We start from the raw sequence: 12,620 nt of genomic DNA, 5'->3' as shown, positions 1-12,620 counted from the left end.
GGTGAGCGCGGCGCGCAGGTGAGCGGCGGCGGCGGCGGCGCGGGCGGGCGGACGGAGCGCACGGACCGACGGGTCGCACCGAGGCACCGACCGACACCGGCCCCGGCGCGGCGCCCGCCTGCAGCCCGGCCCCGGTGAGTGGCGCGGCGCGGCGTGGGGCGCCCGGCGGGCGGCAGCGGCGGCTCTGCTCCCCGCGGAGGCCCCGCCGCAGGTGCGCGAGCAGGTGCGCCCGGCGCGGGGCGCCCGGCGGGCCCGGGGAGGCGCTCGCCGCCGCTGGCCGTGCCCGCTCGCTGCCCGCCCCGGCGCTGCGCGGGGGCCGGCGGACGTGGACACGTCGGCGGGCCGGGTGCCAGGAGGGGGGGGGCGGCCGGGGCCGGCCACGCGTGGGCTGCTCGCGGCGGCCCGGGCACGGGGAGAGCGGACGGGGCGCCGGGCGGCCCCGGAGGGAAGCGGCTCCGCGGCGGACGGGGGGGTGCGGGGCGCCGGTGGCAGGGGCCGGTCCGCTCCGCCGCCCGGCCCTGCTGGCGGTGGCGGCCCCGCGGCGGCCCGTGCCCGGGGAGCTCGGCGGGGCGGCCCGGGGTAGCGGGGCACTGGCCCGGCCCGGCTGGCTGCCGCCGCCGGAGCCCCCCTCGGCCACGTCCCCGGCGGGGCGGGGAGGGGAGGGCGCTGTCACGGCGCCGAGGCCGCTCGGGAGCCCCCGCGGCCGGGCCCGGCCGAGGGAGAGCAGAGGGTGCCGCCGTCCCCCTGCCCGGCCCCGGCGCGCTGCTCGGCGCTGCAGGGCCTGCCGGGGACCTGCCCGGGCCTGGCGCACTGGCAGGCAGCCGCGGCGCCCGCGCTGCCGACGGGCACTGGGCACCGGGCACGGCTGCCCCGGGGGCTGCGTGCGCCCTGGCGGGGGCTCCCCCTCGCTCGGCCCCGCTCGGGGTCTGGGGAGGGGGAGCTCCCGGCCCCGCTGCCCACCCTGGCCCGGCCGCTGCGCAGCGCCCGCCGGGCGCTGGGGCTGCTGGACTCTGCCCCGCGCGCACCCAGCCCTGCTGTAATTGTTCCCACCCGGGCTGGCTGCCCCCGGCCTGGTGTTTGTCCAGGGGGTGGGGTGCCGTGTTTACCGTCCCGACGCCGCGGCCCCGAGCAGCGCCAGACGAGCGCCGCTGTCTTGGGCTGCGGTCGCCCTTGACCCGGGGCTGCTCCCGTGGGGCGAGGGGACGCGGGCCGGGTTTGGCGTGAGCCGGCGCGCGGGGCACCCGGGCTCCCTCCCAGTGGGGTGCAGCGGCGAGGCCGGCGCTCCGGGTGCTCCCGTCCCCCTTGGGATTCGGTGCCTCGGGGTGAGTCTCTCCGTGCCTCGGTTTCCCCCGCTCCTGCCCGTGTTCGGCAGGGCCAGCCCGGAGGGCTGCCCACTCACGGGGGAAGGCCGGGACCCCCGTGCCGCCGAAGCAGGGCGGCAGCGGGCGCGCGCAGGCTCCCGCCTCGCCGCTGGCAGGGCCTGGTGCTGCGAGGCCGCGGGCGGTGACGGGCCAGGCCGCGCAGGGGCTCAGCTCAGGAACTTGAACTCGGTGCACGGAGAAGGGGAAGCTGTGGGGCTGGGGGAGGGGTGCGGGGCCAGGGGGCAGCGGGCCCCGGATCGCAGAGCTGGCGCGGTGGCCTGGGGGCCCGGTGCCTGCCGCGGGGCTCGCCCGGGCTGGGGGTGCCCCGTGGGGAAGGGGAGTCATGCGCAGGTGAAGCCCAGCTGGGCTGGGGGTGCCGGGGGCGGCTGCGCGCAGCCCTGCCAGCAGCTGCGTCCGAGGGAGGCTCCGCGGCCGCTCGCGCAGGGCAGGGCTGGGCGGCCCCCCCCCGCCAGGCCCGCTGGTAGCGCCGCGGTGCTGAGCCGGAGGCTCTGGAAGTGCAGCTCTGCCAGCTGGTGCTTTGCACCCTCTGTGCACACGTGGCACCGGCGCGAGGGCCCCGAGCCTGGAGGGGGCGGGCAGCGGGCGCAGCTGGGGGCGCCGGGCCCGAGCGGGGCCAGCCCAGCCCCGGCGCTCCGGCCCTCGAGGGGCGGCTGCTGCCCCACGCCGGGAGCAGGAACTTCTCCTTCGGGGCGGGTGCTGGATGATGAAACCGCAGAGAAATCTCTCCTGGCAGCGCTCTGGCTGCTCGCGGGAGCCCCCGGGAGCGCGCGCGCTCCCCCTGTGCCGCGGCCTTTCCATAGTAACCCCACCGCGGGAGCCAGCGGGCTGCTGGCGAGGCAGGCCGCCGCGCTGGGGGATGGAGCCGGGCTCTCCTCTCCACGCCCTCCCGGATCCCCGCGGCCGCGCTTGCGTCCCTGACGTGCCCCGGGAGCTGCGTGTCCGCGCCCCGGCGAGCCCCCGGGCGGCCGGAGGACCCAGCAAGGGGCTGGGCTGAGACCCGTCAAACTCGCTCCGTGCCGGGGAGGTGACGCTCGGGTGGCCGCGCAGGCGGTGGGGGAGGCGGCCGTGCCGCGCTTGGTGCCTGAGCCGGCTCCTGCCCTCCAGCTGTGGCTGGTGACCTTCAGCGCGCGGGAAGGGCCCGGCCATGCTGCGCAGCCCCTCGGCGTGCCGGGCTGGCAGCTCCGGGCGCCGCCGGCCCCGGAGCCCCGTGGCCCGGGGGAGACGCCGGCGTGACTCGGCCGGGCCGCGGGCAGGCGGGGGGACTGAGCCGTGGCGAGGGAAAATGAAAGCAGGTGATGCGGAAGGAGAAGTAGGTCAGGCGAGCGCTGGCCTCTCCCGGCAGGCTCGGCTGCGCTGCGTGCTCGGCGAGCCCGGCTGGCCCCGCTGCTCGGCGCCAGGCCCCATGGGCAGCGGCCGGAGGGGGCGGTGAGTAGGGGGCCGCGGCGGGGCGCGGGGTCCCCGCTGCGGCGGGGGCGCGGTGCCGGGTGTGGGGTGCCGGTGGGCTGCCGCTCGGGCACGTGGGGCACCGCGGCGCGGGTCCCGGTGCTCCGCTTCCCCTGCGTGGGGGCAGCTCAGCCGGTGGTGCCGGGCTGGGTGCTGGGGCGGCTTGGCTGGGCTGCTCTGCGGCGAGGGTGGGCCGGAGGATGCTCCGTTCCCAGCTGGTGCCGGGGGTGAGAAGGGGGGAGGAAGGGGATTCCCGTGGGTCTGGGGCTGCCCAGGGAAAGGACGACGGGGCCGGGGCGTCCTGCTGGCCCGGCCGGGGCTGCTGTTGCTGCCGCGCTGGGCAGGCTTGGGGGGACCCATGTGCCGTGGCCCGGTCCCGCACCTGGGTCGCCCCATCCCGGGAGCCGGGCGAGGGCCTCGGAGATGGGCCGGGGCCTGCACGGGGAGGCCGCGCAGGGCTCAGTGGGCCCGGGGGGATTAGAACCGCCCGCCCCCTCCCAGCCTCGGCGGGATCATCCGTGGGCAGCGGGGTGCTGGCAGGCAGCTGCCGTGGGGGCGGAAGCCGGGCTATTTTGGTGGGTGGGGAGGGGGGGCCACGGGCTGTCCTTGCCGGGTGACCCCCACGGGGACCAGCGCCGCCCCCATGCCAGGGCGGGAGTGCTGGGCCCCATCCTGCACTGGCTCCGTCCCCAAGGATGCTCCGAAGACGGGGTCCCACGGCCCCCCCCAAGGCCATGCAACGTGGCAGGGCCTGGGGGTCTGGCTGCCCTCCAAGGGGCTCCCGTGACTGTGCGTGGCCGGGAGGGAGCGAGCCGGGAGCCGAGCTGCCTGGCGTGACCTGCCTGAGGGCCGGCGAGCGGGACCGGCCCCCGGCGAGCCTGGCTGGCCGGGGCAAAGCTGGCTAAACCTCGTCCTGCTCTGCCCCCGGCAGCCAGGACCTGGCCCCCGGGTGCCTCCGGCTGCTCCCACCTGGCGAGGTGGGCGCCGGGGTCCCGGACCGCAGCAGGACGGACGCCCGCGCGGGCCGTGCTCTGCTCTGCCAGGGCGCAGGGGGAGGGGGGATGCCCTGCTCCCGGGGTGATCAAATGTAGGGTTTGCTGTTGACCGTTTCCTTCCTTTTTCCCCCCACCAAGCTCCGTTTCAGCAACCCCTTCCTTCCTTCCTTCCTGCTCCGTGGCTCTGCGCCCCCCGGCAGGGTGCAGCCAGGGACAGCAGCCCTGCTCGGCGCAGCGCTTGGAGCGGGGTGACCCATGGAGGCCACAAGCCCTGGGCCGCATCCGTCCCATCTGCCGCTGGGCGGGAGCAGGGCCGCCTGGCCCGGCCGCTTTGGGGATGCCGTGCTGGGACACAGCGTGTGGGAGGGACGGTGATCCCGGCTGGGTGCCCCACGGCCAGGGTGGCCGTCCTGCCCGCGGGATGGGGACTGGCACCGTGCTGAGCCCGGCTGTCCTGGATACTCCTGGGGGATGGCCCTGTCCTGGCTGTGCGGGTTGGGGCTGAGCTGGCTGCAGGGTCCCGGCAGTGGGGCTGCGACCCACAGCGCCTGGCGGGGGCATCTCTGGCCAAGGCCAGGACAGAGCGGAGGAGGATGGATGCGGGTCGGCGCCACGGCGGCCAGGACGCCTGGGCTCCTCGGCCGGCTCCCGCGAAGCGCGGGGGGTCGGGGCGCCCTCCGTCCCCCCCGTCCGGGGAAGAGGCGCAGCTTGCGGCTGGCGATGGCGACGGCGCGTGGGAGGTTGCAACACCCCCAGGGTGGGGGGACGTGGTGACTCACCGCAGCGGGGCCTGGCCACCAGCGGGAACCCTGAGTCAGGGCTGCGTGCCCATGCCGTGCCCCTCCCTGCCCGCCTCGCCCACCTTATCTCCCGCCCTTAGCACCTGGCACACCTGGGCTGGGGGGGCTGGCGCCGTTCCCCTCCTTTATGGGGAGCAAAGGGCAGGCGCGGGGCTGGCAGGCAGGTGCCGCGCTCCTTCCTCCCGCGGCTGTGCCCACCGCTGGCGCTGCCCGTGCCGCGCCAGGCGTCTCGGGGTGCTGGGCATCGTGCCGCGGCGGGAGCGCTGCCCGTGGCGCCTCGGCTGCACCCGGCCGCGCCGCCCCGCTTGCCCGCCCCGTCCGCGCAGCGCTGGCATCCACCCCTCGCCCGGCGTCGCGGCGGTGCCGCCGGCGCGCGGATGGAGCCCTTCCCTGCAGCCCCGGCGCAGCGGGATCCGGGGTGCCGCGGCTGCTGCCCCCTCCGCGCGCCCTCCTGCCCGCCCATGTGGTCGGGCTCTTGCACAACGCGGCCCGGCTCCTTCCGCGAACGTTGCTGGGGCCCGAGGCCCCCTCCCTGCCCGGCCGGGGCGGCCGCGCGGGCCCCGCGCTCTTCCCCTTTCTGCCCTCGCCGCCGCGGCCCTGCGCGGCCTCGCCGCCGAGCCCCGCTGTGGGCGGCCGGGGCGGATGCCGGGTGCCGCCAGCGGGGCGTGGGGAGCGCTCCCGGGGCGCCTAATTGCTGGGTAGCTGGGGACGCGCGGGGGGTAATTACAGGGGGGATTGCGAGAACCTCGGTGCTGCCCCAAGCGGGGGGTCCCGGGGGGGCCGCGCGCCCGGGGATGGGGCGACACTGTCTGGCTAAGCCCCCTCCGGGGTGGCAGCGCTGCTGGGGGCTGGGGGCCGAGCAGGACGTGCACGGCTCCGGGGCCGGCCGGGCAGGCCGTGGCACGCCGTGCCGAGCCCAGCCCCGCGGTGGCAGCCCCGCTCCCGCGAGCGCAGGCGCCCTCCTGGCTCGGCCGCGGCCAGCACGCAGCACCCGCCGGACGCGGGGGGCCGCAGCGCCTGGGGCTGCGTGGAGGGGATGCCCGCGGTGCAGGGCCGACGGCCGGGCCGCGCGTCAAGCCCCGGCGCTGGGAATTTCCTCGTGCGGGAGGGGGCCGGGGCCGTCCCGTCCCCCCCCGGCACCGGTTCCGGGTTGGCGCCCCGCGGCGCAGCGCCGGCTGCGCAAGGGTTAATGCTGTGTGTGTTCTGGGAAGCGGGGCTGGGAGGTGCGTGACCCGGGGTGTGGGCGTCAACTCCTTTTGAGGTGGGATCCGCGCCGAAGTGCAGCGGGGAGCGGGGCCAAGTTCACACAGCGCCCTGCCTTCCCCTCGCTGCCGCGCGCGGGCCGCGGACCCAGCGCCGAGCCACGCGGGGACACGCGCCAGGTGAGCGGGGAGCGCGCGGCCGTGGTGCTGCGCTGGCTGGCGGGATGCTGCCGCGGGGCATCGCCCTCGCCGCCGGCGGGACGGGTCGGTGGCGGGGCCTTGCCCAGCCGAGCGGTACCCGGACCCCAGGGCTGCGCCCGCCGGGCGATGCCAGGGCCCCGGTTGCGCCTCCGCTCGGTGCAGGCAGCGGTGTCGGCAGCGGGAGGGGACCCAGGGGCCGGGGATGCAGCTGGGCGAGTCGGGGGCTGCTCCCCGCTGCGGGTGGTGGGTGCAGTGCTGGGGACCCCCCCAGTCCTGCCAGCCACCAGCCTCGAGCCCCGGCAGGGCTCCCGTGGAGGCCTGGCCCTGGGGACCGGCTGGCACCGGCGGTGGCCGTGGTGGCAGGGCGCTGGGTAGCGGGAGGCCCCCAGGTGTCACCTCGGCCCCGAGGAGCTGGATGGGACCGCCGAGCCCCTGCCCCGTGGGTGCCGGCCCCTGCCCCATGGGTGCCAGGTGGCCGCCGTGGGGCTGGCACCCCGTCGCCGCCGGGCGGGTGGGTTCTGTTTATCCTCTTTTTTTTCTCTTCAAACCATTTCCTCTCTCGTCTGCTCGCTGTTGTCTTCCCTTGACAAAGAGCAGGGCCGCTCCCCCCCCCCCACGTCCGGGGGGCCGCTCCCCCCTTGCCCCGCGGGACCCTGCCGCAGCGGGACCCCTGCACCCCCAGGCACGTGCCTGCTTCGGGGCGGCGAGCCCCCCTGCCCGCCCGGCCGCCCGGCACCCCTCGCCCTCCCGGCCGGGGGGAGCGGAGGGGCCGAGCCCCGGCCCCTGCCCGCGGGAGGCGGCCGCTCCGGGACGCCGGGGAGCGGGCGGACGGGCGGGCGAGGGGGCCGCTGCTCGCTGCTCGCTGCTGCTCTCACCTTCCTGGGTGACTCATTCTCCCCGGCGCGGCTGTGAAGTCCCTCGATAGCGTCGGTGCCTCTCGCTCGCGGGAGCCGGGGCTCCCCGGGGACCCCGGCACGGGGACAGCCGCCGCGGGGGCCCCCCTAACCCGCCGGGGGTCCCGGGGCTGGCGCGGCGCCCCGGAGCGGGCAGGTGGATCGGGGCAGGTCGCGCGGTTACGTCAGCGGCTCGGCCGCAGCGGCGGCGGCTCCCGGCGTGTCGGTGCGCCCCGGCGCCTCGCATTGTTCCCGCGGGCGCCGCAGGGCCCGGCCGGGGGGGCTGCCCGGCCGGGGGGGCTGCCTGGCCCCAGTGCCCCGTGGCTCCCCGGCCCCCAGAAGCGGCACGGCGCTGGGCATCGCCTCCCCTTTCCCCGGCTGCGGAGGGCGAAGCGGGCCCGGCTGCAGGCATTGACGTAACCGAGAAAGTGCGGTGGGGCTGCTGTGATGCCACGGGCCCCCCCCGCCCTGCGACGCAGCTCCGGCCACGGGGGTCCTGGCGCGGCCCTGCCCCAGCCGGGCCTGGGCGAAGGCCGGGGCTGCTGGCCGTGCCGCGGGGCTGGGGGAGGCACTGGCACCTTCACACCTGCCCCCCCCCCCCCCGTTTCCTTATCGCCGCAGCGATCGTCTCAATGGCAGCACCCGCTCAGCATGTGACTTCGCTCCAGTGGGGAGGATGCGCGGGGGGGTGGGGGTGTCGGGGAAGCGGCGGCAACGGGCGGTTGGGTGCGATGGAAAATCCCCCTCCTGCCACCTCCTCGCCCCCGCCCTGCCCCGGCGCGGGTCGCTCCCTCCGCAGACATCCGGCCCCGCCGCTCCGGGGGGTCCCGCGGCCCTCGCCGCCGGCCGAGAGCCCCTTTGCCCAGCGCTTGATGCCGTGCGAGGCCATTGCTCCCAGGGGCCGGGAGAAGGGGAGCGGGCAGCGGATCTGGCAGGGACGAGACTGGCGCCTCCTCGAGCATCCCCAGCTCTGGGTGCAGGGCAGCACCGGGCACCCCGAGCTGGGTGCCAGTGTCGCCCGGTGCCAGCCCCGCTGCTGCACACAGGAAGAGCTGCCGGAGCGCCCCGTGCCCGGATGTCCCGCGGTGCTGGGGCATCTGTCCCGCAGGGCCTGCTGCTGCCGGGGTTTCGCCGGGGAGGGCTGCGCCCTGCAGCATGCAATGGGGCTGCCCCGGCTCACCCCTCGCCTGCAGCCCCCGGCTCCGCCAGCGCTCCCTGCCCGGGCCCTGCTTCGCTCCCCGTTGCAGCAGCATCGCTGCTTGGAGCAGGGTGCACGGTGCCACCGTGGCCCTGGACTGTCTGTGACTCGGGTCTGGCTGCAGCGGCTGCAGGGCAGCGCGCGGCGGGTGCAGCAAGCCCGCCTGCTCCCTGCAGTGCCCCCCGAGCCCCCGCGCAGGGCACTTGCCTCCCGTAGTCCTCCCCCCCCTACACTGCTAATCCTGCCTAATCTCATGGGGGGCTGTCACTGCCTGTTGGCTCCCGGGGCCTGATGGCTTAATCAGCCCTAATCCGCTCGCCCCCACCCCGCGCCTGGCCTTGCCCTGGCGGGCGGCAGGGACCCCGGCGTCCGGGGAGCCGCACGAGGCGCTGGGGGGGGCGGGCGGGCAGCGGGCCCTCGGTGGCGCCGGCGTCCCGGGCGGTCGGCGCTGCCCGGCTCCCAGTTTCAGGGGCGGCTGCCGCCTGCCCTGCCGGTCGGGCCTGCTCGGCAGCGGCTGGGGCGGCTCCGCAGCCGGTTGCTCCGGGGCCGTTCCCAGCCGCCTGCCGAGGCAGCCCCAGCTGGCGGGCGCCCAAGCGCAGGGAGCGGCCGGCGCGGGGATGGGCCCCTGCGCCGGGGGCCGCCGGCCGCGCCGCCCCTCCGCGGGCAAGAGGGGGCACGTCGCCCGCCGCCAGCGCAGCGCCGCTTGGCATGGTCCGGCTCGGCAGGGCACGGCTCGGCGCGGATTGACCCTGCGTGGCGTGGCTTGGCCTGGCCTGGCCTGGCCGGGTGCTGTCCGGTGCTGTCCCTGCAGCTCAGCGTGGCTCAGTGCAGCACCGAGCGCGGCTCAGCCCGGCACAGCTCGGTGCAGCACCAAGCCCTTGGTGCAACGGTGCTGCTCTTGCAACCGTGCGTGCTGCAGGGCTGCAGCCGCCGAGCGGACGCCCCCCGCCGCCGAGCAGCCGGGGCAGCGTGGCCAAGCGCTTGGCGCCTGGGGCTCGGGAGGGGACGGGGCTCCCCTTTCCCATGGGCCGCCGTCTCCCTCAGACCGCCCGGGCCTGCCCGCGCCGGAGCCGTCGGCGGCCGGGGGCCCCCGGGGCACGGGGGGGCCGAGCTGGGCACAGCCTGCCCCGGCGGTGCCTCCGGCCCGGGGAGGCCTCGGTGCCGGGTTTATGGCTCCGTTGACGCAAAGCGCTGCCAGCCGCAGCGTGGGAAAGGCCCTGCTCGCGCAGGCAGGGCTTGGCTGGGCGCGGAGCGGCCCCGGGCTGGGGCAAAGGGGGAGGGAGGGGGCCGGGCCCCCACTGGGAGCGGGGGCAGGAACCGGCGCTCGTGCTGATCCTAATCTGCCGTGGCAGGAAGCGCGGCCCGCGTTCCCAGCCCGGCTGGGCTCCGCGGGGCGGCCCCCGGCCCTCGGCGCCCTCTTCCCGGCACTCGCCGCCCACCCGCGCCCGCCGCCGGTGCGGCCCGCGCTCCCGGGACGCGGCACCGGGAGCTGCCGGCAGCGCCCGCCGGCTCCGGCCGTGGGGGGCGGCGGGGGGCGGCGGAAGCGCTGCACCTCGGCGTGCTTCAAACGCGCCGCGCTGAGATTTCCCCCTTTGCTGTGGTCGCGCTGGGGGGGCCGCCGCGTGCAGCGCGGCTGGGTGCCGGCGGGGGAGGAAGCGCCGGCGCCCGCCGCGGGGGCCCACCCGCAGCAAATCTCTGCGCAGGGGGCACCGGCACCTCTGCAAGGGGAGCGGCGGCTGCAGGGGCCGCGGGAGCATCCCGCGGGAACCCGGGGAGGGATGCTGCGCCCGGCCGCCCTGGGTGACCGGTGGCGGCGCTGCTCGCCGGGAGGGGGTTTCCTCGCGCCCCTGGCTTCGCAGCGGCGTTGACGCTTTAGCCACGGTTTCCTCCACGCGCCGGCTCCCCGTGGCCGTGGCGCGGGGCGCTGACCGGCGCTCACGGTTCCCGCAGGCGAGGACCATGGCGAGCCCCGAGGACGACCTCATCGGCATCCCCTTCCCCGAGCACAGCAGCGAGCTGCTGAGCAGCCTCAACGAGCAGCGGCAGCTGGGGCTGCTCTGCGACGTCACCATCAAGACGCAGGGGCTGGAGTACCGCACGCACCGCGCCGTGCTGGCCGCCTGCAGCCGCTACTTCAAGAAGCTGTTTGCGGGGCCGGGGCCCGGGCAGGAGGTCTGCGAGCTGGACTTCGTGGGGCCCGAGGCGCTGGGCGCGCTGCTGGAGTTCGCCTACACGGCCACGCTCACCATCAGCAGCGCCAACATGGGCGAGGTGCTGCAGGCCGCCCGGCTGCTGGAGATCCCCTGCGTCATCGCCGCCTGCGTGGAGATCCTGCAGGGCAGCGGGCTGGAGGCGCCCGGCCCCGACGCCGGCGACCGCGAGCGAGCTCGCCGCTACCTGGAGGCCTTCGCCACCCTGCCCGAGGGCGATGCCGCCGCCGCCGCTGTGCTGCCCTCCCGCCCCGTCGCCCGCCGCAGCAAGAAGACCCGCAAGTTCCTGCAGACCCGCGGCGCCCGCATCAACAACCACGCCGAGGAGCTGCCCCCCGCCGCCACCGCCGCTGCCGAGGCGGGCGGCAGCCCCCCGCCACCCTCGCCGCCGCCGCCGCCCGCGCCCGAGGGGCTGCCGCCCGCCTACGAGGGCTACGAGGCGCCCGAGGAGGAGGAGGAGCTGCCCCCGCACGCCTTCCCCTTCCCCTACCAGCCGTCCCTGTCCCCCGAGGAGGCCGCCTCCGATGAGGACGCCATCGACCCCCACCTCATGGCCTACCTGAGCTCGCTGCACCACGAGTCGCTGGCGCCCGGGCTGGATACCCCCGACAAGCTGGTGCGCAAGCGCCGCTCGCAGATGCCCCAGGAGTGCCCCGTCTGCCACAAGGTCATCCACGGCGCCGGCAAGCTCCCCCGCCACATGCGCACGCACACGGGCGAGAAGCCCTTCGCCTGCCAGGTCTGCGGGGTGCGCTTCACGCGGTGAGTGCCCGGCCCCGGCCCCTCACCTGTCCCACGCACCCCTGGCCCGGCGGCAGCGACGCGGCCCCGTCCAGCCCGTGCTGTCAGTGCACCCCTGCCCTGGGGGACTGGTCGTGCGCCCGGTGCACGCCGGGGACACGTTCCCCCCACGCTGCCCGTGCACCCCTGCACCCCAGCGGTGCCTCGGTCGTGTCCCCCGTGCAGCCTGGCCAGGCAGGAGGGACACGTCCCTCCATGCTGCCAGAGCACCCGTACCCAGTGTGTCCCTGCCCAGGGGTGCCAGTGCTCCCCCGGTGCAGCCCTGCCTGGTGCACCCTTGGCTCATGGTCCTGGGGGTGCTGGGGTTGCTCCCCCGGTGCAGCCCTGCCTGGTGCACCCTTGGCTCATGGTCCTGGGGGTGCTGGGGTTGCTCCCCCGGTGCAGCCCTGCCTGGTGCACCCTTGGCTCATGGTCCTGGGGGTGCTGGGACTGTCCCCCCGGTGCCCTGCCGTGCCCCGGTGCTGCCGTCCTGGCTCGGGGTGCCGGCCGCCCCGCTGACAGGTCTCTCCCCCAGGAACGACAAGCTGAAGATCCACATGCGCAAGCACACGGGCGAGCGGCCCTACTCCTGCCAGCACTGCAGCGCCCGCTTCCTGCACAGCTACGACCTGAAGAACCACATGCACCTGCACACAGGCGCCCGGCCCTACGAGTGCTACCTCTGCCACAAGGCCTTCGCCAAGGACGACCACCTCCAGCGGCACCTCAAGGGCCAGAACTGCCTGGAGGTGCGGACGCGCCGCCGCCGCCGCGACGAGCCGCCGCCGCCGCCCGCCGGGGCGCCGGGGCTCGACCTGTCCAACGGGCGGCTCGAGGGGCTGCGCCTCTCCCTGGCCCGCTACTGGGGCCCGGCGCGGCCCGACGACGAGGAGGAGGAGGCTGAGGCCGAAGCCGAGGTGGAGGCGGAGGCTGAGGCCGAGGACGGGCCGCAGCCGGACGGCGCCGTGCCCGTGGAGACGGCGTAGAGCCGCCCGGGGCCGCCCCGTCGGGGGCGCCGCCAGGACGCCTGGGTCCCCCGGGCGCGCTGCCCCGCCGCCGCCGCCGCCGCCGCGCCTCCCGACGGGGTTTCTGTTCCTGTTTTTCCCGTCACGGTTTGTTCTGAATTATGCAAAGGGGGAAACTCCCCCCTGGCGGATTTGCACAAAGGGGCGGGGGGGCCCCGCCGCCGCCGCCGCCGCCGCCCCCGCGGGGCGCCGGCCCCGGGCCGGGGGCGCCCCCTGGCGGCCCCGCCCCGCCCCGCCGCGGCGGAGCCGGGCCGGCCCCGCGCCCGCCCCGTCGGGGAGGCGGCTCGGGGGCGGCGGGGGCGCCCCGGAGCTGTACATAGCTTGTGCCGGGCCCCCCGGTGCCCGTGTCCCCGCAGGCTCCCCCCGCCCGGCCCCCGCGAGCAGCCCCCTCCCCGGCGAGCCCCCTCGCCCCTGCACTCCCGGCTGCTTTCTCTGGTTGCACTATTTCGGGTGAGTCCCCCCGGGCGGGGGGCGCGGGGCCGCCCCGGCCC

At 77.5% G+C, this 12,620-nt stretch overlaps 1 protein-coding gene across 3 annotated transcripts; it reads left to right on the top strand.

The window, feature by feature from the left end:
* On the top strand, positions 1–12,248 carry ZBTB7B (zinc finger and BTB domain containing 7B). 3 transcript variants are annotated; one of them, XM_067313322.1, is made up of 3 exons: positions 1–18; positions 10,065–11,086; positions 11,640–12,248. In XM_067313322.1, the coding sequence occupies exons 2-3, from the start codon at positions 10,074–10,076 to the stop codon at positions 12,088–12,090; spliced, it is 1,464 nt and encodes a 487-aa protein (XP_067169423.1). In that variant the 5' UTR covers positions 1–18; positions 10,065–10,073; the 3' UTR covers positions 12,091–12,248. The 3 variants fall into 3 exon arrangements, with proteins under 3 accessions (XP_067169423.1, XP_067169422.1, XP_067169424.1); XM_067313321.1 differs by lacking the exon at positions 1–18 and adding an exon at positions 58–134; XM_067313323.1 differs by lacking the exon at positions 1–18 and adding an exon at positions 58–134 and having other exon boundaries at positions 10,065–10,991; positions 11,640–12,066.
* The last annotated feature ends 372 nt before the right edge of the window (positions 12,249–12,620 follow it).

The sequence above is a fragment of the Apteryx mantelli genome, chromosome 31, assembly GCF_036417845.1.
Source record: "Apteryx mantelli isolate bAptMan1 chromosome 31, bAptMan1.hap1, whole genome shotgun sequence".
Lineage (NCBI taxonomy): Eukaryota > Metazoa > Chordata > Aves > Apterygiformes > Apterygidae > Apteryx > Apteryx mantelli.
The sequence above is the reverse complement of the archived record's forward strand: the minus strand, read 5'-3'. Positions and strand labels throughout refer to the sequence as shown.